The sequence below is a fragment of the Apus apus genome, chromosome 3, assembly GCF_020740795.1.
Source record: "Apus apus isolate bApuApu2 chromosome 3, bApuApu2.pri.cur, whole genome shotgun sequence".
Classification (NCBI taxonomy): Eukaryota; Metazoa; Chordata; class Aves; order Apodiformes; family Apodidae; genus Apus; species Apus apus.
In genome coordinates, this window is record NC_067284.1 from 61749045 (window position 1) to 61771719 (window position 22675).

The following is a 22675-nucleotide window of genomic DNA, read 5'->3' on the forward strand; positions in this document are numbered from 1 at the left end:
GTTTAATTGCTGATCCTGAGCCGAACTGTGATATTCCCAAATAAAAATGGTCAGGAAATAATTATTTTCCACTCGTGAAAAATTATGAAAGGTTCTTTGCTCTTTTGCTTAAGTACAAAATACTTGAATCAGTAAGAAGAATTACTACTCATGGACAAATATTTATTTACTGTCACATGTACCTCAGGACTTAGGAGATGGCAAACAAAGGAAGATTTCCTTTTCTGGAGGTGCAGAAGCAGGATTCAGAGTAGAATAAATGCTTTGTTGAACTGGTTGCGGGTCAGATTTTTTCAGGATACAAATGTGGATGTAGAGTTCAGATTTTACAAAAAGTTCGTTTTTGTTTTGCCTGTCTTACATCTTCTGGAGCTGTGTTCATTCTCTATGTGTTCTGGAATAGAATCTCTAATGAGTTAGATAATACTTTGCCTACTTCCTCAAGCCCTTGGGACTAAATTTCATTAGGCCTTTCTGACTGAAGTGTATCTACTGCATTTTGTTGTTTATTTAATCGTCGTATTAATATCAGCAGAGATACTTGTGATTTGATTGAGCCAAAAGAGTTGAAATGTCTTTATTTGTAGAAATATAACTCAGATAAAGCATGTTGGTCAGTACATTGTGGGAAACTTGCCCTGCCCTTATTTCAGCCAGTCAGTACTCACCAGTCCAGTAACTTTTATAATTTATTTTTTTTTTACTGAATTCACATATGTTATAAAATGTACTAAAATAGGAGTAAACAGGGAAAATACTTCAGTGTAAATGGCTCTTAGCTTAACAGATGGAATCTAGGCAATCTCTGTTGCCAACTGGCAACAGTGAGGAAAAGCTAAAGTGAGTGTAGTCTGTTTTGATGACTAGCAACCCAACTTTCTGACATTAACTGTTTCTTGAGTTCAAGTTGAATTCTTCTGAGATTCACAAGGGTTTTAAGATGAAGGCATCCATTTATCCTGAGGTTTTGTAAGGAGGTGCTTTTAACACAGTATAGGTGAAGTGTTCATCTGTGCAGCTAGTATACTTTACTGTGATTAATGTTCTTGCTGCTATCTTTGAATGTGAATGAAATTAAATCAAGTACCAATGTTGGATTAAAACAAATACACTTCCCATTCTTTCTTACACACAATAGTAGTTGATTTTAATTAACAATTGCATTGAGCTAGAGATTCTTGTAATACTTGAATTAGTGCCGAGTGGTTCATTATTTGAAATGTATAGAGGAGCAAGCAGTAAGATCTATCTCTACAGTGGATATTGGTCATTTGTAAGTTGGTACACAGAAGGGGAGGCTCTGCACCATGGCTTGTGCAGACAACGGGTTAGTTTTGGGCGAGGGGAAATCGCACCTAGGGCAGATCCATGATGATCATGAGAACATGCAGTAACTATTTCCGGTAGAAGGAACCTCTTGCAATGGTTATGTAAATAATCTGAGAAAGTTTGATGTTGAATGGACTTGAGTATTCAATATCCCAACAACTTTATTGTAGTTGACTTGGGAAAGTTGGTGTTTCAAAAGATTGACATATTTACTTGGAAATACTTAGAGGAAACGATAAGAAAGTTTGATTTTAAACTGCCTCAGAGTAACTTAACAGAAGCAAAATATGAGGAAGTAGTAGTTGTTAACATATACAGCTAAACTCACTCTCTCACTTTATCTAATGTATAATCTATTTTATTTATAAAGTCGAAGTTGCATTATCATTGGAGAGTGAGACCTCTGTAGTTAAATGTATATAAATACCTGTTTTATTACATCAGGAAACAATCACAATTACAAGCAAGAAAATTAATGTTTTGAACACTTTGATGGTATGTCATACCAAGATTCTGCTTTATCAGTAAAGCGTTTTTTACTCCTCTGTATAAATGAGGGGTGAGGAAGTTGAGGGTGTTGTGTGCGTTTATTACTCCTTTTTTATGGACTTGGACATCTTTCTAATAGACAAGTGATACTGAATTCTCATTCTCTGAAGTGTCCTTTCTTTTCCTTTCTCTGGTAATGAATCTTTGTATACACAAATGGATTTCACAACTCTAATTCTGTCTTGTCTGAAGTTGGCAGTTTGCATCAGGGTTGACTAGAGTTGCGTAGTCCTGTTGATTTCAATAGAAGTTAAGTGTTTGCATTCTCCTGAGAATTTGGACCCAAGACATTTTAAAAACTCATTGCAGTCAGTTCCCAAATGAATGTGTATTAAATTATTTTCCTAGGAAAGATATTCTATAGGTGTCAGATTTCTAGAAAAATGTTTCTCAGCTTCATAAAGTGAAATCTTACTTTCCTGTTAATATTTTCTGTATTTGTGTGTTAAAAGAAGTGGTAAATCAGAAGTTTGTTACCCTTGGAGTTGCCCAAACTTCATGCAAAATATTTGAGTTTGGTTTTTGTTTTGTTGGTTTGTTTTTTTGTTTGTTTGTTGTTGTTTTGAGGGGGTTGTTTGTTTTTTTGCTTGTTGGTTTGTTGTTTTTTGTTGGTTTTGGTTTTAGTATCTGTTTGCTAGAAGAGCTGGGGGAAATAATCAATTCTCAAGCAGTTATATCTGGTGGTTACACTTGCAGTCTGGACACAGCCTCCTGGTTAAAAAAACAACAACAACAAAACAGACAACAACAACAACAACAAAAACAACAAACCCCCCCGAACTAATTTTGTGAGCAGAAGTGACTAATAAAGGTTGATTTCCTGTTAATTGTGCCTTGTGGTTAATAAGAGTCCCTGAGTTTAAGGTTTTGTCGCTGTTGCAGCACCTGTTTGGGAAGATGTCCCACCCCTCTGGCTGCTCCCCAGGGTAACACCCTGGGATTAAGAAGCAAGGGGATGCTGTCGTAGGCTGTGCAAATTTAGGAGTCTCTCCTGCTTTTGCGGAATATGCAAAAAAGTGATTTGTCTTGGAAACGTTTTCTGCTTAGCTATATCTAGTTCAGGTCAGGTGATGGGTAGAAGCTGGGAGAAGGCCTGAGTGTAGGCAGGTGCTGTGACTGCAGGAATGTTGCGGCTTTCATCTTAATGTTAGTCTCCTGACAGTAATTCGATGTTGTAAATTGTGTGTAACTGTGTGTAAAAGGTTTTGTTAGTGGTGATGATGCTTAGTCAAAATTGTTAATTTAAAAATAAATCCAGGTCTATGAGAGCAATTTTAACTCTAGAGGATGAAAAACAGATGTTTCTGAATATGGCCACTGTTAACAGTTCTTTATAAGGAGTAGCTGTAAAAAAATGTACACGATAACTATTGTAAATATCAGCCTTCTATTCACTGCTGTATGTAAAATTTTTAATTTATGTGCCATCATTATTGGAAAAAATAACAAGAAAGTATTACGTTATTTTATGAAAGAGTCCTTTCCATTTAGGCAGTTAGTATTTCCTCTGAAAGCATATTGCTTACAGTAGTTACTATATCTGTACTGAATTTAGGTTTTCCAGGTGTGTTTTTCATATTGTACAGATATTTTTTGAATATTGTATTTTGAATATTGTATTTTTATGACAGAGAAAAATATGGGTGGAAATATATAGTTGGCAAGGTATGAAAAGGTTGTATAGGTATGAAAATATATGAATAGTGGATTACTTGAGGGAGAAAACATATTTTGAATTCTTGCCTGTGTTGCATATGCATGCCGAATTTTCCCTTACATTTGATATAATATAGACCTAAGAATATTATATTTAGCTTCTGGAATCAATTTTATTTGCTAAGATATAAACAGAGAATTTGAAAATAAGCAACAAATTAAGATTTTTTTTTTTAGAGCAGTGCTGTGAAGCCAAGCTAAAACTTGGCCCATTTTGTGCTAAGTTCTGAGTAAATAGAGAGTAATGATCTAAAAATAGATGTTAAAAGTGGCAGGAATTGTCACACTTTTGTAAGGATTTGAGATCAGAAAGAAACAATGTTTGGAGTGTGGGAGAGGAAACATTACAATTGTAATGTTTTTCATAATAGTTAGGGAGTGCAGTGTATTATTATAGAAGTAATCTAGGTTTGACCTAAGACTTGACCCATTTCTCGAGAATGGTTATAAAATAAGAAGCTCTTTTTGGTCACTTATGTGGACGGCTACAATCATGACCCATAGCATCAAATATAACTAATTCCAAATACACAGCTGATGCTTTATTATGACTAGTCTTCCTTTTTAGTAGTAGCATTTTGGTGCTGTTTTCTTAAGGATAAGTTCTAAGAATTTGCAGGATTCAAATTTCAGAAAGTTTTGACTAGCTTTCACATGGTTGTTAGACTTGCACTAATTTAATATGTTGCTCAAGAACACTGACTGAAGTCTGGAGGAATAGAAGGTGTCATGACCAGGTGTTTGAATTGAGGACTCTTACCTAGCAGGGAAAGAAGATGAAAGAATTAGGAAAATTATTTTAATCATATAGTGTGGAACATAAATTTTATATATGGAAAAGAAATATTGTTTGCTTTATTTTACTGTGAAGTACTTACTTTTTTGTGATCTGTGGACCAAGATGACATTACTAGTTGTTTTTTTCCTAGAACAAACTGTCTATAAAATAATTCCACAGTGAAAAGTAGTGAATTCCTAGCATTAATTTTGGTTGTGACTTCATTATGAAGTTTCAAGATTGTTAATACTTAAAAATGATGAGCACTAACTAAAATTTGTGTATGTTACCTACTTCTGAAATGTGGTTGCTTTATTGAGGTAACTAAATGAGTACTCCTGAAAACTGCTGTATTTGTATATAATTTAATGAATTTGTTTCGTTCTCTTTTAATAGAGGGCCCAATTTCCTTATTATCCTATTACATATCTCAAACTTATGTGTGCTATATCTTGCCATAGCTTTTCCTTTCAAGTTTCTAATAAACAAAACTTTTGAGATAAAACTTGAGTGAAAGCATTCAAAGAATTTTCATAATTCAGTGAATATTTTATGCATTTAGTATCACAACTTGTGAGCAATTTTCCCTCCAGTGCATCAAATGTATACAGGACCATCTCTCCCATCCACATTTTGGGGAAAAAAGCATATAAAATGTTGTAAAATGTCTAGAATTTGAAGAAGATGACCAGTATTGATACTGTTTGTAGTGTGAAGTTTGTATTGATATTAATTCTTCTCTTTGCTTAGTTTATATTTTGAAACTGAAACACTTAGTCCTTTGTTTATAGGCAGAATGTTCACTTGACTCCTATATTTTTTTAACTATAGTTTTTAATATTTCCATTGGATATACGTTATATCAAAATCTTGCTCTTATGAATGTTGAGCTTTTAAATTGAATTTCAAACATTAAAGTAATGTCAGGTATAGGATCACAAATGCAAGACTTCCTACAATATCTTTAATTTTTGTATGTTGTCCATAAAAGCAGAATTAGGAGTGTAATCATGTGCGTTGGTATGATACTCGCTTCCCAGAGTTCTCCAGTCTGACTGGGACTTTTGAGATCTGTTGCAAAGGAAATATAAACAAGTGTCAGTGAAAACAGTTGTAGACAAAATGCTTATGAGCAGGTTTATGTCATGCTTTTTTTAAAGAGGAAATAAGGTATATTGTTACATGATGTATGTCAGTTCATACAGTGGGAGCTTGCCTTTGATATCCTGCAGAAGAATTTGCCTGTTGTTAGACCTCAGCTGCAGTACTAGCCCTCCCATCTAAACTGTGCTCCTACTTTGAAAGGTTGGACCAGATGGTCCTTGAGGTCCCTTCCAACCTGGCATTCTTTGATTCTATGATTCTGTTCTGAGGCGCTTGCGGCTTGCTGCAAAGTGTCTGCAATGATGTGCAGTGAATTTGGAGGTAAAAGCACAATGATGGGGGAGCAAGAGACAGGCCTGAAATGATTCATGTGCTGCATGAAACTTGAGAGGTGTGCATTTTGGTGAGTTCTAAGTGTGAGTGTGTATGTGAAGAATACATGACTACACAAACAAGTCATTTTAGAGGAGGAGAGTTTGTATAGTTTGTTCTTTTCAGAACATCTAGTAATTCTAAACATAGGTCTGATTTATTTTGTTTACAGCTTAAACATGCAGCTTTTTTTTTTTTGGCAAATACCAGCATATTGAGTTACATGTCAAATACTGAGGAATGCAAAGGTTAAACTTGACTGTCAGAAGTGTGATTTTAATTGACTTGCTTCCAGCTCCGTGACAGCATGAGGAATGGAGTCTAAGCAGTGTTCTGCTTTATCAGCATAAGACCACCTTTCTCCTTCTCTTTTGTTAACCTTTCAGTTTTTTTAAATATTCAGAACATTTTTTCTGCCTTATTTTGATTTGCTCCCAGAGCATTTTCACCCTCTTTACTAGGTAGAACAGGAGTCTTATAATAAATATTTTACTGCCTGTGCTACAAGAGTTGCATGAGAATTCCAATGCACAGCATGATGAATTAATGTTCTGTATTTCACTTTGCTACTAGTATAATAATATTTAAACATAGGGTGGTTTACTGAAATTCTTGTTACTAGAAAGAATGGTAATATATATATATATATATATATATATAAAAGGACATAGCTTGATGGGATATGGAAGTGTTGCCCAGATCTGCAGTGGGTGTTTCATGAATGTAGGGATTATTTTTCATCTGAGTCTAGGAGGGAAAGAACAGAAAGAACTCTTGTAAGTTTGGGAAAGATATTTTATTTCTCTCTCTGATTTTAAAGTTCCTGTTGAATCTTTTGTGGTAGCTGTAGCCAAAGATGGCTGGATAGTCTCCTCTTGACCTAGATGATAACAGTTTACTTTTTTTATCCCCTCAAGATGAACGAGATCCAGAATATTGTGTCTTTCTATAGCATAGTACAGAAAATTGTGGACATACTTCTCATTCTTGGAAAATGCCAGATTCTTAACTTGTACTTACAGATGTTGGCACTTAACTGTTCATCAGGAAAAGCATGTGAAAAATGTTCTGAAGGAGTGAAAGCTTAATCTTAACTGTTAAAACTGAGAAGGGTTTTTGTGTTTTATGCATTTTACATTGCCTTAACTAATGCTCTGTAGCTCAGCTGTTATCACTGTTGACTGCAGTGTTTTGCCTCCAGTTTCGTCCAGAGAGTTGACAGAAATTGCAGCAAAGCTTTCTTGTGCTGTTTTACCAATCTTAGGTGGGTGGAGTGGAGAGATTTCTCTTCCGCCTCCTTTCAATTAAATTAGGCTTTAAGCAGTTCTGCCTTGCTGGTGGTCAATTATTTCTCCTTTGTTTTTAGAAATACTGTTCATTTTGGGAAGAGTAGTCTCTCTCACCTACTTTCTGGAGTTTTTTGAAACCTTCGGTTATGGTCTGCCTTAACTCAAAAATGCTATTTCCACATGTCATAATTGCAGCTGATAGAAGCCAGTGCAAAAAAAAAATACTCTGGGTTTGGACTGAGTCTGTAAAATAAAAACACTTGTTAAATTCCTCCCAGGAATTTAGCAGAAATTTCAAAACTGCAGAATGCTTTTAAAAACAAAGCTATCAATGTCTTACTCTGCTTTGTTCTTTCTTATTTTTTAAAAATGCTTTCTTTTTCCAAGGACAGTGTTAGGAAGAATCAGAGAGCCTTCTGGTATTCAGTTAAGTGGCATTCTCTTAGGTAATGTTGTTTTTCTCCCTTGCATGGGAAAGCTCTGTAGGTATTACTGTAATTATTTTTAACTAGTGAAGAAAAGGGGGCTTTTCTCTTGGAAGTAGCAAGCAGCTAGTTTCATATGGTGGTAGTTTTCTTTTCCAATCTATTTCCTTCTTAATGAGCTGTAACTATTGCTGTTGACATTTCTGTTGGATTTCTTTATCCTTGGCTTGACATGGTATTTTACATTGAAGAATGCAGTGGGCAGAAGGCTGGGTGTGATACCTGGGTCACTGAGGAGCCGTTTTTTCTTATTCTTTTGGGAAGTAAGACATGAGATACCTTGCTGAAACGTCTGAACAGAGTTAGCCAGCCTGTTTATCCAACAAGCAGGTATGGCATCAGAGAGGCATCAAGAGGAATTCCTAAACACTGTCCTGTTTTCTATTTGAATAGGTCATGGGGATACAATTTTCAATTGTTGCTCCAAGTCTGCAGCACTTCCTTTAAACAGTCAACACAGTCTTCATCTCACTTGCATTTAATTTAAACCCATGCCTACAGCAGCTCTGGTTAGCCTGGAGTGAGACACAGAGTGGTGGGGATTGGAAGGGATCTCTGCAGAATATCTAGTCCAATCACCTTGCTTGAGCAGGATCACCTTCAGTAGCTTACACAGGAAAATGTCCAGATAGGTTTTAGTGTCTCCAGAGAAGCAGACTCCACAGCCTCTCTAGGCAGCCTGTTCCAGTGCTCTGTTACCTGCACAGTAAGGAAGTTTTTATTTATGTTTAGCTTGAACCTCCTGTGGTCCAGTTTGTTCTGGTAAGTTCCAGTTTGTTCCAGTAAGTTCTTTGCTGGGCAGAGAAAGGGGCACTAGCAGGTCAGGAAGGAGGAGCTCACCACTAGCTCCTCCCCCCCGGCCAGGCCCTTAGCCCTGAAAAATATTTTAGGGCCAGCCCTGCCCAAGCTCTGCAGACAGAAACTGTGAGTTGGCGGGAGAGAGAGCAAGGCAGGAGCATGAGGCTAACTAAATAATAAAGTATCAAACACTGCTGTTTTATTATTTTGCGATTGTGTAGTATTGCATGTATGGTCAGAGTACTAAACTGGTATTGTATTATCAAACATGTTCTTCTGTGTCATCTCTTCAGGAGGTGGACTTCTATCTCCAAGAGTTTAAAAATTAAACCCCTTGATATGAAACATTAAGCAATACTAGTAACTGCTCCCCCTTTCCCCCCTACCCCCCAGACATGATAAACAGACTGTTGAAGCACCGTGTAACTACTCGAGAACCCACTGCTTTACCTTTCTTCTGCTGGACAGTTGTAATATAATTCTCCCTTTTCAGGGCCAGGGGGTAGAGAGTATGCGCTGGCTGGCTTGGCAGCTAGAGTCCTGCTGACTGGTTTTCTATGTGCTTAACATGTTACTTCTGGTGAAGTCATAGTCAAATTTCAACTGGAAAAAATAGAAATTTCAAACACTTGTAAACTCCGCTTTTGCTGACTTTCATTTTTTTTTTTTTCCATGCATTGTAAACATGAATGGAATGATGGCTTGAGCATAATGTGGGGAGAGAGCCATAGGAACTTAAATAACTTAAAGGAATGTCATTATAGGGTCACATTGTTTGAAATAACAGCTTAGCTTACTACTTCAGTACCTGGGTTACTCCTGAGGGTGAATTGAGAGATTTTTTTTTTTTTTTTGCCATGTGTAATTGATGAGTAAGTGCATGGAATCTTGCCAAGAGGGTGGTGGTGCATTCTTCCCAAGCAGTGTGAGATTGGAAGTATTGGCTAGGTGGGGTGGTCATTGTTTTTGTAGACCAGCTTTTGTTAGTAAAGTCTTCTCTACCCATCTTCTCCATGGCAATTGATAGCAATACAGAATATTTTTCAGAGTAGCCTCTTTCATAGACTCTGTGTATGACTTGTCAGCTTGACCAGCAAACTCCTGGTCCCCAATCTGTATCACATATGGCCAGCAACCTTGAAAAGGGATGTCCGGAAAAAATCAGCTAGCCCTCTGGGTCTTTCTGTAGGTTGAATGAAGTATCAAAGGAAATGTCTGTACAGCCTTTTGCTCTCAAAAAGCTGCAAAGACAGTGTGTCACTCTGGTATCAATGATCAAGAAAACTGCAGTTCCGTCTGAAAAACAAATTGTTAATTTCTGTTTACTTCATGACAATTCTGTTTAGGGGGATGGGGATGTGAACAGAGGACATCTGTGTACCTGTATATTTTTAAAGAGCTGCGTTGCCTCTTTGAGCACATTGCATTTTGAAAACCGTTCCCTGACCTTATCGTTTGCTCTCTTTACAACAGCTCGTATGACATTGCCAAACTAGTTGCAAAAATCTGCCTGTTAACCTCATAGTCTGGAAGGTGGAATGTATGAAAGTGCTGTCTGAAGCCAAGACCCTTGGACAGGCCAAGTTTCCTGTACTTCAGATTGCTATTGCCTCAAGAACAGCAGATGTTTGCAGAGCAGACAAACAACATTGATGATAAAGCAAATTGACTTTTTTTGGAACAAGCTACTTGGAACACATTTCTAAGGCACGGGGGTTTTGGGTTTGTTTTTGGTGGGTTTTTTGGTTTTTTTGTTCTTGTTGGTTTGGGTTTTTTTCATTTTCTTGGACTATATATTCATAAAACTGCTTGGCTATAAGTTGACATGTCTGTTGCTAGAGGTGATTAAAAAAATGAAAGAGAAGGGTTTATGAACTGTTCCACTAACACTGATAAATCACTATACCTAATCCAAACCTATTTCTGCCAGCTGTATTTTACTGAAGTAGCTCTAGTGATGTTTATTTTTCCACTGTCCCTATGGGAACCCTGGAAGATTCCAACATTTAATAATTAAAGGATGACAGGCCTTTCCCTACAATATAAAGTGAGGAAAAGCTCTGTGGTTTAAACAACTATGCTGTTGCTTGTTAAGAAGGTATTTTGCCTTGTACTCTAGCCAGGCCTATAATGGTCAAAAACTGTTGAAGTTGAGAACTGCACGTTTGCTTTAAATCAGTTGGTTTTCAAGTTAAAAGGCTTTAATGGCTTGCTTTATTTTTTTCAGTAGTATTTCTAAGTAGTATTAATAATTGTATTAAATCACTTAGTACAGCACATCTGAGACTGTACCAGTAAGGCAGTACCCTTTTTTGTTACTTATCTTTCCTATTGGAAGACCTTTTTTTTTAATATATAAAAAAATTAATTGAAAGTTGGGGAATCTCTGTGAATTTGAGTAGTTCTGTTTAAATTACATTTTAGAATTATTTTAAATGTAATAGGAAACCTGTATTTTTCTGTGTAATTACATACTTTGAATAAAATTATTATAAATTTAAAGTAAAAATATCACTTAAGTGAAAATCTCAGTGTTGTATAGCAGCATCTTTACTCTTCAGACCTAAACTCTAGTGTTTTTTTAATCATAAGCTGATGGTCCTGTAGTTATAATTAATGGCAGAGAATTTATTCTTGGCCTCTGAAGAGTTTTAGAAAAATTGACTAAGTTCAGACATTGGAACCTCAGAGATCTTTAAAGGATTGTATGCTGTTCATCATTGTATTCTAGGACAACAAAACCAACTTCGCCTGCAGAGCTCAGAAGACTGCAATGGCTCTGTGTACAAAGCAATTGAAGAAGCATGTTTACTCAGTTTGCATATAAATATGCAACCTGGTCTAGTGGGGAGTGTCCCTGCCCATTCAGGGGGTTTTGATCTAGATCATCTTTAAGGTCCTTTCCAACCCAAATCATTCTATGATTTTATCATTATTCCACTAACATTAGTGGAGGTGTGCTGTATTGTGTAATAGGAGGAACATGAGCCTCTGCATTTGTGCATTGTTGTTTTTCAGATGTTATTTACAAGGCTAATTTAATGACTGGGATAGAGAAGTTTTGTGGGGTTATTAAGTATTAAAAATACAGGTAGCTTTTGTCTTGAATCAGTTAATAGAATTGCTTTGCTGAATAGTTGGCAGTAGGCTTTTGGACAAGGATTTTGTTGTGCCTTGAGGGGTGTGTCTTAATACCAAAATACTAAACTGAATGTTGGGTTATCTGTGAAAGTATTAGGGTTTGTTGGATTTTTTTAGCAGGGTTAGTTGATAACATTAGAAAGATAAAATACTGAATTCTACGAGAACCCAAAATGCATTTCTTACTTGTGTCTAGGATATAATTTGGTTGTTGTGTAGAGTCATGAGCTTTTGAAAACCAATTCCCATTTCAGGTTAGAAACATTATTGTGAACAAATTGTTCTGCAATGTGATACCTATTACAACTCTTCACTGCAAATAAAGCTGTAACTAATTCTGTCATGGACATCGATGGGTCTCTGTACCATGAAAGCATGAGCAGAAAAGGTTTTATTTGGCCATATGTGCTCATTTTCCTGCTTAATTGTTTAAAGTTCTGTTGTGTTGTTGTTGGGGGTTTTTTTGTTGTGTTTTTTTTTTTTTTACCAAGGGTTGTGTTACATGGTTTTTGAGGTAGAGTTACTGGTACCTTGGACGTTTTGCATGCATGCAGAGAGCATGTATTAGTGAACTGGGACTAGTTAGCTGTAGTGCTAAATGGGGCTGAAAGACAGTCCTACTTGTCCTGTTTCATTCACTGGAGTTACCTGGCTGGAATAAAATACTTAATTTTGGTTACTGCTTTCAAAGAGATAGGAAAGAGGTGAAAAAGAAGAGGAAAGTAAAGCTTAACTATGTAGGGTTTTTCCACTGAATGTGTTTGTCTTGAGTACAACTGTTCTCCTTTGCAGTAGCCAGGAATTGACTATTAAGTGTCCCCTATGTTGAAGAAGTGCGCTCCAAAAATATCACGATACATCATCTAGGCCATTATTACTCTTCCAGTTATCATTCATCAGTATTTTAACTTTTCATTGAAGACAATATTGTATTGCTGTTTGGCAGAGAAATTAATATCGTCCAAAGTGAAATCTTTACATAATACTTTGCTTTTGCAACCAGAGTTAACAATATATGTCACAGATGCAGTGGGTTTCTATGGACTCAAAAGACTGTACAAATATATAGTCAGCTTGACTTATGTTTTTTAAACTTTTTTCTTTCTGTGTTTAGATTTTTTAAAAAGCAAAAGCAAGCTTACTTTGTACATTTTCTCACAGCAATTTGGCTTAGATCTTACTGGTCTTTATTTCTAGCTTTAAACTTCATTATATTACGTTAGAGAATATAGGTATAAAAGCAAAACCGTATGTTGTTTTAAGGGCTCTGATTACATCTATTTTATTCTGCTGTTAGCTTGTTTGGTTTTGGTGTTGTGGTTTTGGTTTTTTTTAAAATTGGTTTTGTTGTTGTGGTGGGTTTTTTTTCTTTTTAATGATTGATATATTCCTTTGTTTCAGCCAAACCTTTTACATCTAAAGTGAAACAGATGCGACTACATAAAGAAGATTTTGAAATCCTGAAAGTGATTGGTCGAGGAGCCTTTGGGGAGGTATGTATGTGAAGGAGGTGGAAGGAAGAGTTTGAATCGTGCTTTTGCAAATCTGCAACACTGAGGAGAGGCAGCTAATACCAATATACTGATATGTGGATAATGGATAATTGTAGGCCTACCTAATGTTGAATGTAAGTACGTTTTGATTTATACATTCTTTAAAAGCTCTTTTAAAGTCTTTTAAATTTTGAGTGAAAGTAAATTCACATGGATTAAAAGACATTGTTTCAACTGTCCAATGATAAATCATTTGCTTGATTGTAATTCTTTCCAGTTAGCAGGTGAAGGCCAGTGAGTTACTGATGGTATAAAAGTCTAGTAATTTCTCATCACCCTAATAACTAAATAGACTGAAAGCAGTTTTCAGCAACTTAAATAGCCAAATATTGTTGCTGACATTCAAAAAACACAGAGAAATCTCCCTAATCCTGTCACTTCCTATTTTTAATGAATATTTGAATATTTTTCCTGTATTTCTTTTGAAGAGCTTAGCAACTGTTAGTTTCTTTTTCAGTTGTTACCTACTGCTATTTCAATGTACAATTTCTTGCTGCTTTTGGTTAAGCCATGTCTTATTTGAAGTCATCACGCAAGGCTGAGGATCACTAGGTTTTTACACTGAGCATGGCAGATTATATAGGTTGAGGAAACTTGAATAAATAAAACACTAGCTTTCTGCCCCTACTTCATAATTATATCAGGTGCATGTGCTTTGTTCTTTGTGTAGGACACTGTGTAGGTAGAAAGAGTAACCTACTCTATATCAGTGCCTTCAATTTTTGATAGCCAAATATACTACAGATGGGGAGAGTATGTAAAACTTCTGCATAAGTATTCCATATTGCCTGAAGATACTAGTGAACTGAAACCCAAAGAATAAGAAAAATATGTTTCTGAGCAATGTTTTCATTGGTTTTGGAACTGGAAATGTTGGGGGGGCTTTTTCAGTTCTCTGGTATGAGAGCATCTCTGGAGGTATGTGACAGAGAAGAGTTGGTATCTGGTTCACTTACATGTTTGCATTGTGTGAAAATTAGTCTTCACTAGTCTGTGGTTCTGTAAGAATAGATTTCTGTACATAATATGTAAGGAACAGGAATTTCTCCTGTAGTGTATGTCACTACATACACTGATGCCTACATGAAAATATCATTGGGCAAGTGAAAAAATAGCAGTAGGAGCAATATTTGTTTAGATGTTTTATCACTTCTAATTGGTTTTGCCCCATCTGGAGTAATGCTTTATAAAAGACTGAATACTGAAGTTACTGATGGATAATTTATCTTTAGTCTGAACCTCTGCCACAAGGAGAATGTGGCATTCTCCATTTTGATGTAAATGCTTCTGTTTAAAAAATCAGATTTTATCAGTGCTACCTGTTCTGGTTTGGTTTGGTGGTTGTTTTGGTAGTGGTGGAAGGGCCCAATGAGTGGCTTGTTAAGAAGCTGAGAAGCTCCCCCTGCTCCAAACCCAGCCAAGGAGCCATTAGAGGGACAATAGACGCACCTCTGTGATTAACATACAAAATAACTGATATAAGACATGAGCAGAGGAGTGCTTAAAGAAGAGCTGTGATGGAGAAGCAGAGCAGTGTTCTAGGTTGGTGAGGAAGAAGGGGAAGAAGGTGCCCAAGCAGAAGTTTCCCTGCAACCCATGATGAGATGGCAGGCTGTCCCCCTGCACTCATGGAGGAATGTGGTGAAACATCTCCCTGAAGGCACCAGGAGGGGTGAACTTCACCAGTGGACTGGGATTTTGTGGCCAGTGGATTTGCTGCCAGTGGACTCTGATTATGCAGCTTTGGAAGACCCCAGTGCCAGGGGAGTTGGCTATTCCAAAGCAGCCTGTGACTCTGTGGGAAGCCCAGGCTGGAGAAGCTCAGTCCTAACCTCGTGGGAAGGACTCATGAAGGAGAGATTAATGGAGGACTCTCTCCCATGGGGAAGCAGGGAAGGACTGTAAGGAATCCTTCTTCCTGGAAGTCGCAGCCTGTGACTCTAAACCCCATCACTTGGCCCCCTGTGCTCCTGGGGGGATAGAGGGAGAGAAATGGGGACCTTAATCAGTGAAGAACCCTCCTTGTCCTTTGTCTCGACCCATGAGCTTTGTCCTCCTCATACAAGAGTGTGTGTGAGGTGGGAAGTTGAGTGAGCGGCCATGGGGCTGTTCCTTTGTTGTCATGTTGCTACCAAACCGCAACGCTACCACAGTAGTTGCAGCTGAGTTCAGGTCCATATTGTATAAGAAGTAAGAAAAATCACTGATATATGTGCTTTCTTGTCAGAAGAATCACATGTAAAGCCTGCATTATGTTTAAGAGAAGACATTTTTGTCTGTCAAATCAGCATCAAACTCCACAGCAGCTAAACTGCAGAAAAACCTCTGTAGTTCTTTCCCTGGAAGCTTCTTTCTTGTGAGTCATCCTAGGAAGAGTGAGAGCATAACTTTCCCATCCTCTTTTGGGAACTGTCTGTGCAATTGGTTAGTTCTCCAGTGTTAGGAACAGTGTTTCTTTCTGATGCCTTACCTGAGAAACACAGCATAACTCTACCTCGTTGTCAGAATCTTCCAGTAAGGGGAAAACAGAAGTATTCTAGTGAAGGTGTTTGGTTTTATGTTTTTAGAGTAGGAATTACTAGATATTTGCAAGGATATATGTTAAATTTTCTTATTAGTTTAAAGAAGACAAGTGTCAAGTCCTACACAGACATTTAATAAAATCATAGAATCATTAAGGTTGGAAGGGACCCTAAAGATCAAGTTCCAACACTCCTGCCATGAGCAGGGAACCCTACTGCTAGACCAGGTTGCACAAAACCTTGTCCAACCTGGCCTTAAAAACCTCCAGGGATAGGACATCAACAGCCTCCCTGGACAACCTATTCTAGTTCCTCACCACCCTTATAGTGAAGAATCTCTTCCTAATATCTAACCTAAATCTCCCCTCTCTCAGTTTAAAACCGTTACCCCTTGTCCTATCACTATCTTCTCTGATGAAAAGCCCCTCCCCAGCTTTCCTGTAGGCCCCCTTCAAGTATTGAAAGGCCGCAATAAAGTCTCCCCTGAGCCTTCTCTTCTCTAGGCTGAACAGTTCCAATTCTCTTAGCCTGTCTTCATAGCAGAGGTGCTCCAGGCCTTTGATCATCTTGGTGGCCTTTCTCTGGACCCTCTCCAACAGGTCTCTATCATTCCTGTGCTGAGGACACCAGAACTGTACGCAGTACTCCAGTTGGGGTCTGACCAGAGCAGAGTGGAGGGGCAGAATCACCTCCCTGGCCCTGCTGGCCACACTTCTTTTGATGCAGCCCAGGATGCAGTTGGCTCCCTGGGCTGTGAGCACGCACTGGTGGCTCATGTCGAGCTTCTCATCGACTACCACCCCCAAGTCCTTCTCCTCAGGACTGCTCTCTAGCCATTCTTCCCCCAGCCTGTGTTTGTGCCTGGGGTTGTGCTGATTCAGGTGCAGTACCCTGCACTTGGCTTTGTTGAACTTCATGAGGTTGGCATTGGCCCACCTCTCAAGCCTGTCAGGGTCCCTCTGGATGGCATCCCTTCCCTCTAGGGTGTCAACCACACCACACAGCTTGGTATCATCAGCAAATTTGCTGAGGATACACTCAATCTCACTGTCCATGTCTCCAACAAAGATGTTAAACAGCACTGCCACCGTCCACTATCTATGTAGCCTTGTTTCAGAAGGCCACCAGGTTGGTCAGGCATGACTTGCCCTTAGTGAAGCCATGTTGGCTGTCACCAGTCCCCTCTTTATTTTCCATGTGCCTTAGCAGACTTTCCAGGAGGATCTGCTCCATTACCTTGCCAGGCACAGCGGTGAGACTGACCAGTCTGTAGTTCCCTGGGGCTTCCTTTTTCCCCTTTTTAAAAATAGGGCCTGTGTTCCCTTTTTTCCAATCAGTGGGAACGTCACCAGACTGCCATGACCTCTCAAATATTATGGACAGAGGCTTAGCAGTTTCATCCGCCAACTGACTCCCTCAGGACCCGTGTGGGAATCCCATCAGGTCCAATAGATAAATGCAACTTCAAGTTCTTTAGATGGTCACGAACCTGCTCTGCGCCTGATGTGGGGGGTAATTAATTCTCCCAGTCCCTGCTTTCACCTTCTGTGGCCTTTGTGTTGAGACTGGAGCACTTAACAGAGAAGACTGAAGCAAAGAAGTCATTGAGAACTTCAGCCTTCTCAGTATCATGTGTTACTACTTTGCCCATTTCCTTCAGGAGAGGGCCTACCCTCTCTTTGGATGTCTGTTTCTCCCCAGAATACCTGAAGAAGATTTTCTTATGGTTCTTACTATCCCTGGCAAGATTTAATTCTAGCAGGGATTTGGCTCTCCTAACCTGATCCCTTGCTGCTCAGACAACCTCTCTGATATCCTCCCAGGATACGTGCCCTAGCTTCCACCTCTTGTGTGCTTCCTTCTTCCGTTTGAGCTTTTCTAGGAGCTGCTTATTCATCCACATCACCCTCTTGGAGTTTCTACTTGACTTCCTCTTAGATGGGATGCAATGCTCTTGGGCCTGGAGAAGGTAATCCTTAACTATCAGCCAGCTTTCATGGGCCCCTCTACCCTCCAGAATGCTATCCCATGACACTTTTTTGAGCAGATCCCTGAAGAGGCTGAAGTCTGCCCTTCTTAAGTCAAGGGTAGTAAGCTTACTGTGAGCCCTCCTTGTTGCCCTAAGGATCTTGAACTCCACCATTTCATGGTCACTACAATCTAAGCTACCCTTGAGCTTAACATCCCTCACCAGCCCTTCCTCGTTGGTGAGAACAAGATCCAGCATAGCACCTGTCTCTGTTGGTTCCTCGATTACTTGGAAAAGGAAGTTAATCATCCACGCACTCTAGGAACCTCCTGGATTGCTTGTGTTTAGCAGAGTTTTTCTTCCAACAGACCATGGCTCGTGAACGTGAAGCTGCTCCTATCTGTCTGTATAGTGCCTCATCTATATTATCCTCCTGCTCAGGTGGCCTGTAGCAAACCCCCACCGTGATGTCATCTTGGCCTTTCTTCCTCTTAATCTTAACCCATAAACTTTCTGTTGGCTCCTTATCCGTTCCCAGGGAGAGCTCCATGCACTCCAGCTGGTCTTGGACATAGAGGAAAACACCCCCACCCTGTCTCCCCTGTTTGTCCTTCCTAAAGAGTGTTTAACCCTCTGTTCTGATGCTCCAGTCACAAGAGCCATCCCAACAGGTGTCAGTGATGCCAAAGAGATCATAGCCCTGCAGGCTCACCCTCATCTCTAGTTCCTCCTGTTTATTCCCCATGCTGCATGCATTTGTATAAAGGCATTTAAGCTGGGCCTCCAGTAAGGTTGCCTGACTAGCTGACCTGACCACCACACCACCCCTAGGCTGGTCTGTAGTAAGCCTGGCTTTATTCCCCACCCCCTTCCAACCCAGTTTGAAGCCAGGTCAGTGAGTCCCACTAATTCCTGCCCTAGTACCCTATTTGCCCTGTGGGACAGGATCTTCCCATCCAATGTCTGCAGGCCCAGTGTCCTGTAAACCAAACCATGATCAAAAAACCCAAAGTCCTGTTGGTAGCATTTGTTGAATGCTGAATTTGTTGAAGAAAACAAGTGCTATATGAAATTACTTCTCTAAAATAACCTTTAAATATCTGATCAAGGTTGAAAAAAGGACCATCAAATTTTACTGCTACTTAAGCCACAAGAATCTATATTAATATTAAATTGCAAAATACTTGTATGGTTCAGTAGACTACAGTGGTAAACTAAGACATTAAGAAATCTGGAAGAATGTATTTTCTTTGCAGCAAACTATAAATTAGACCAAGGTTGCTCTGGGTTACTGGGAGGAATAATTTTTGTCTCCTGAATCAGTGTAATTCTGAAACTCTGTAGACTACAAAGTTAGTTTCCTATGGCACAGTCTCAGGATTGTTCTTATTTTGATTTTATGCTACTCGATGTCTTCAATTTGCATAGTCAAGAAATATTTCCCCCTTTTGTTTTATTACAAATTAGATGTAGAGAAAAAGTAGTTTAAACTCGTTATTACTTGTAACTGTAAGAGTTCATTATTCCTAGCTTTCTTTTCCCCCTTACACTGGGTGCTGCCAGTCTGATGCTTCCTTTTTGTTAAATTAATGATGTGCCCCTTTTCTCTGCATGCATATATTTACTTATTTAAAGTTTCATGTAAAAGTGCAATATTTAGAAAACACAGATATTTTGCTTGGAGGAGCATGATTATTCTGGTAAAATTAATCATATGGGCATCAAGTGTTTCATTGTACTGTCTTCAGACAGCATGATTTGAAAAACTTAACAGCTCTAAAAAAGAAGACTTTAGACTTTTGAGTTGAAGAATGCTGCTAGGAAAGGTGAAGCAATTGAACAACAGTGTTTAGCAATGTCTCTGGGTAGTGGAAAAATGCAGCTTATTGAAGATTCTAGCTAATATCCAAATTTTCAATTTATTCTGTTATTGCTTTAAAAGAAAATAAGTTCACTGCTTTCTTATGCAGGCAAATATGCCATTATATTATAATGTTGATATTTTGAAGATGATTAATTTTGTAGCTCCTAGAACTAGTTTCTTACTCCTAAATTTTGGCATCCAGTTATGAACAGTAACATTCTCTCTTCCTGTTTCTGAAGGGTTGCCTGCTCTTGATGAACAAGAAAGCCAGTGCTGAGCTATTTTTTAAATTGTATTTATTAATTTCAATTTTAATAGCTTCTCCTTTAGGCTTTTTTTCCTTCATAAGGGTGTTTTTTAAGCAAAGCAAATGTGCAGACGTACACTATAGAGACAAGTAGCTGAATTTGTGGCAGAAGGTGTCTGTCGGAATACTGGGCTGTACTGCTGTTTGTGGAAAATACCGAAAACTGTTGGAAGAATGGAAGAAAACCCCAACTAAACCAAGATGTTTACATCAGCACATAACTATCATTTTTTGTTGGGCTGCTCACAGAAAAATATAAATTTGACAACCCCCAACGTTTAGATGTCCAATTTTAAGAAATTCCAGTAGCAAGACCCTTCGGGATAACTAGACGGGAATTATTAGCATTTCTTCTGTCTTGACAGCTTCTTTGAGGAAGGGAGAAGATCAAAACAGCACTCTGTATGTTTGGGCCTTTGTGTATGAAGTATACACCTCTCTGAGTGTTTGTAAAGACTGCCTGGATCTGTAGTCATGTTTCAGAATTTTTTGTTAAATTAGAAACTGAATCAAACTGCTCATTGTAGAAATGTCAGGGTTTAGAATTTACTTTCATAAGGCTCTGAGACACTTCCAAAATGATGATGGTTGCAGAAAAATGATTGTGATCTTTTTTGTATTGTGTGTGTGCAATGTGGTGGTTATTGATACAGCATAACATTAATGACCCTCGCAGACTGAAAGACTACTGACTGATTGTAAACACAGCTGGTAAACATTAGTCTATTTTTGTTCTTTAGTCACTCTTTAATACTATTACATGTTCACAGAAGGTACCAAGTACTTGATCTTGTTTTTGAGGCCTGTGCTCCAGTCATTAACCAGAGGCAGTGATGTAGCTCCTGTGGTTGTGTCCGAGTGAATGCTGTATAGGAGAAGACACCTTTAGGCGGCTGTGCACTTAGCATTTGTCTTTCAATAACCAAGACTTTTGCAGAAAGACAGAGCCTTTCACTGAGCATGCTACAGACAAGAGATTAAATCCTGAAGTTGGGGATGTTTAATACATGTATTATGCCTCTGGCTGACTAAACTATAGTGGTTAATGGTGGAGAAAAACTTTTTTCACACTGGGCAGCAGCAGCCTAGTCAGCTCTAGAACTAACCGTTTTGTTTTTCCTCACAACAGTGCAAAACCCTTAAATGTTCTTTAGGGTTGAATTACTTTGTAGCTTCACACCAGACCCTGCATCAGGCAGGGGGGGTGCCTATCATCTGAGTTATGATACAATTTGAATGTTTACTAGTTTCAATGTCAAGGATTTCTCCTCCTGCATTGTCTCATTAGGTGGTGATACAGATGTGGTTTATAGGAGTTTCGAGCTAGTTTTAGCTAGTAAATTAAAAGGAGAACCTCAGATCCACATTGTGTGTTATGCATATGTGCATTATGCATATGTAGGAAGAAGATTGATCTTCCCCTCCTAAAGAAAATTGTGATGCTCAGTCTTGGAGTACAGGGCACAGGACAGTTGACATTCTTTATGAATGAAAATTAGATTATAGTCTGAAGTAACAATCTATTTTTGTGTTTCAAATCTAAAAGTAACTGGAGGAATCCTAGGTCTTGACTTGAACCTCAATTTTTATTCATGAAATAACCTTTACAAATTTCAGGTCATAAACTAGTTTAAACAAGTATATGTAGTACATTATTGTCTTGTCTGTTTTTTTCTTTCCCTCCAATCTCACCACCCTGCAAACTTAGAAAACAGCAGTGTCAAGAACAGGGCTGATAATGCATTGCTGCACTTTTGGGAAGCAACAGCTGCTTCACCTATGGTTAAGCAAGACGTACACTTTTAGATATCCTTTAGTTTAGACATCTGATTATTGCAGTCCTTCAAGCTGCAGTTTTACCGTGCTGCAACTGATGACATATTTGAAGGTTGCTGAAAGAGGTTTGCCTGACACTTTCTTCAAACTGTCTGATCCTGTATTTTCATTTCTGTTATCACTGTCTTCACACTTAGATTGTTTACTGAGTATGAAAGAGGTGGAAGGAATGTAGGACTTAACCTTAGTATTTTTTTGTCACTGGCCTGCAGCATGAAGATGATGATAATCTGTGTGACATCATGTTGGTTTGTAACCAGATACACACAGGAAAAAAAAACTTTTTTCTCCTGAAGCCTTAAGATTTATTTGAAAGGGTAGAGGCAGAATTGGATAACTGGATAATGGTTGTTAAAATGTATTAATTGTTGAACTTATTATAATTGGGATGGTAGTGTAGTGGTTTGGTCTAATTCTTATCAGAAGCTCTGAGTCTGTGGCAGATTCATGGCTGTTTTGGGTAAGAAACTTAGCTTTCCATATCCAGAGAAGCTTGAACTGTGAAAACATGTTCGTGTAAATGTCTTCACTCCCTCTTTCATAAAAATATTCAATGTTAGCTTTTATTACAGGTAAACAAAACTATAATATTCTCAGAAAAGGGCTGTGTTGGTTAACTTTGTTAGTATACTATTACATAGGTGTGTGTTATCTAATGTTTTAGAACCAATGGAGGGGGATTTTGCATTTCCTAAGTTATACTTCTTTAGAAAATGTGTTTCCCAGTTTCCTTCCACTAGCGACAGTCATACTGAAGAACACATTGGACTTCAGGTGGAAAAATGTGAATTAATACTTTACTTTATCTTTGAAGAAAATCTTAGTGCATAGTTTGAAATGAGAGGGGAAGTTGTTTTATGGCAAACCCACAGTCTAATTTGTATCTAAAACCTAAGCATGCTGTTTACTTTGTTTTAGAAACTACTACAGTGTTGTTTTTCTTGGCAGTTCTGTAATTTATATTATATTGTAGGTCTGGAAGGATACATCCAATAATATAAAGTATACAGCTAGTGATAGCTTCACAATAGTATGATAGAGCAAGAAGTCTGATGGTGAGAAA

At 38.3% G+C, this 22675-nt stretch overlaps 1 protein-coding gene across 16 annotated transcripts in view; it reads left to right on the forward strand.

Annotated features, from left to right (window-relative positions):
- CDC42BPA (CDC42 binding protein kinase alpha) overlaps positions 1 to 22675 on the forward strand; it is a 195505-nt gene that overhangs the window by 44785 nt on the left and 128045 nt on the right. For all 16 annotated transcript variants that reach the window (XM_051614474.1, XM_051614479.1, XM_051614484.1 and 13 more), the window contains exon 3: positions 12963 to 13054. In XM_051614474.1, the coding sequence (XP_051470434.1) occupies positions 12963 to 13054 (92 nt within the window). The remainder of the gene's footprint in view (positions 1 to 12962; positions 13055 to 22675) is intronic.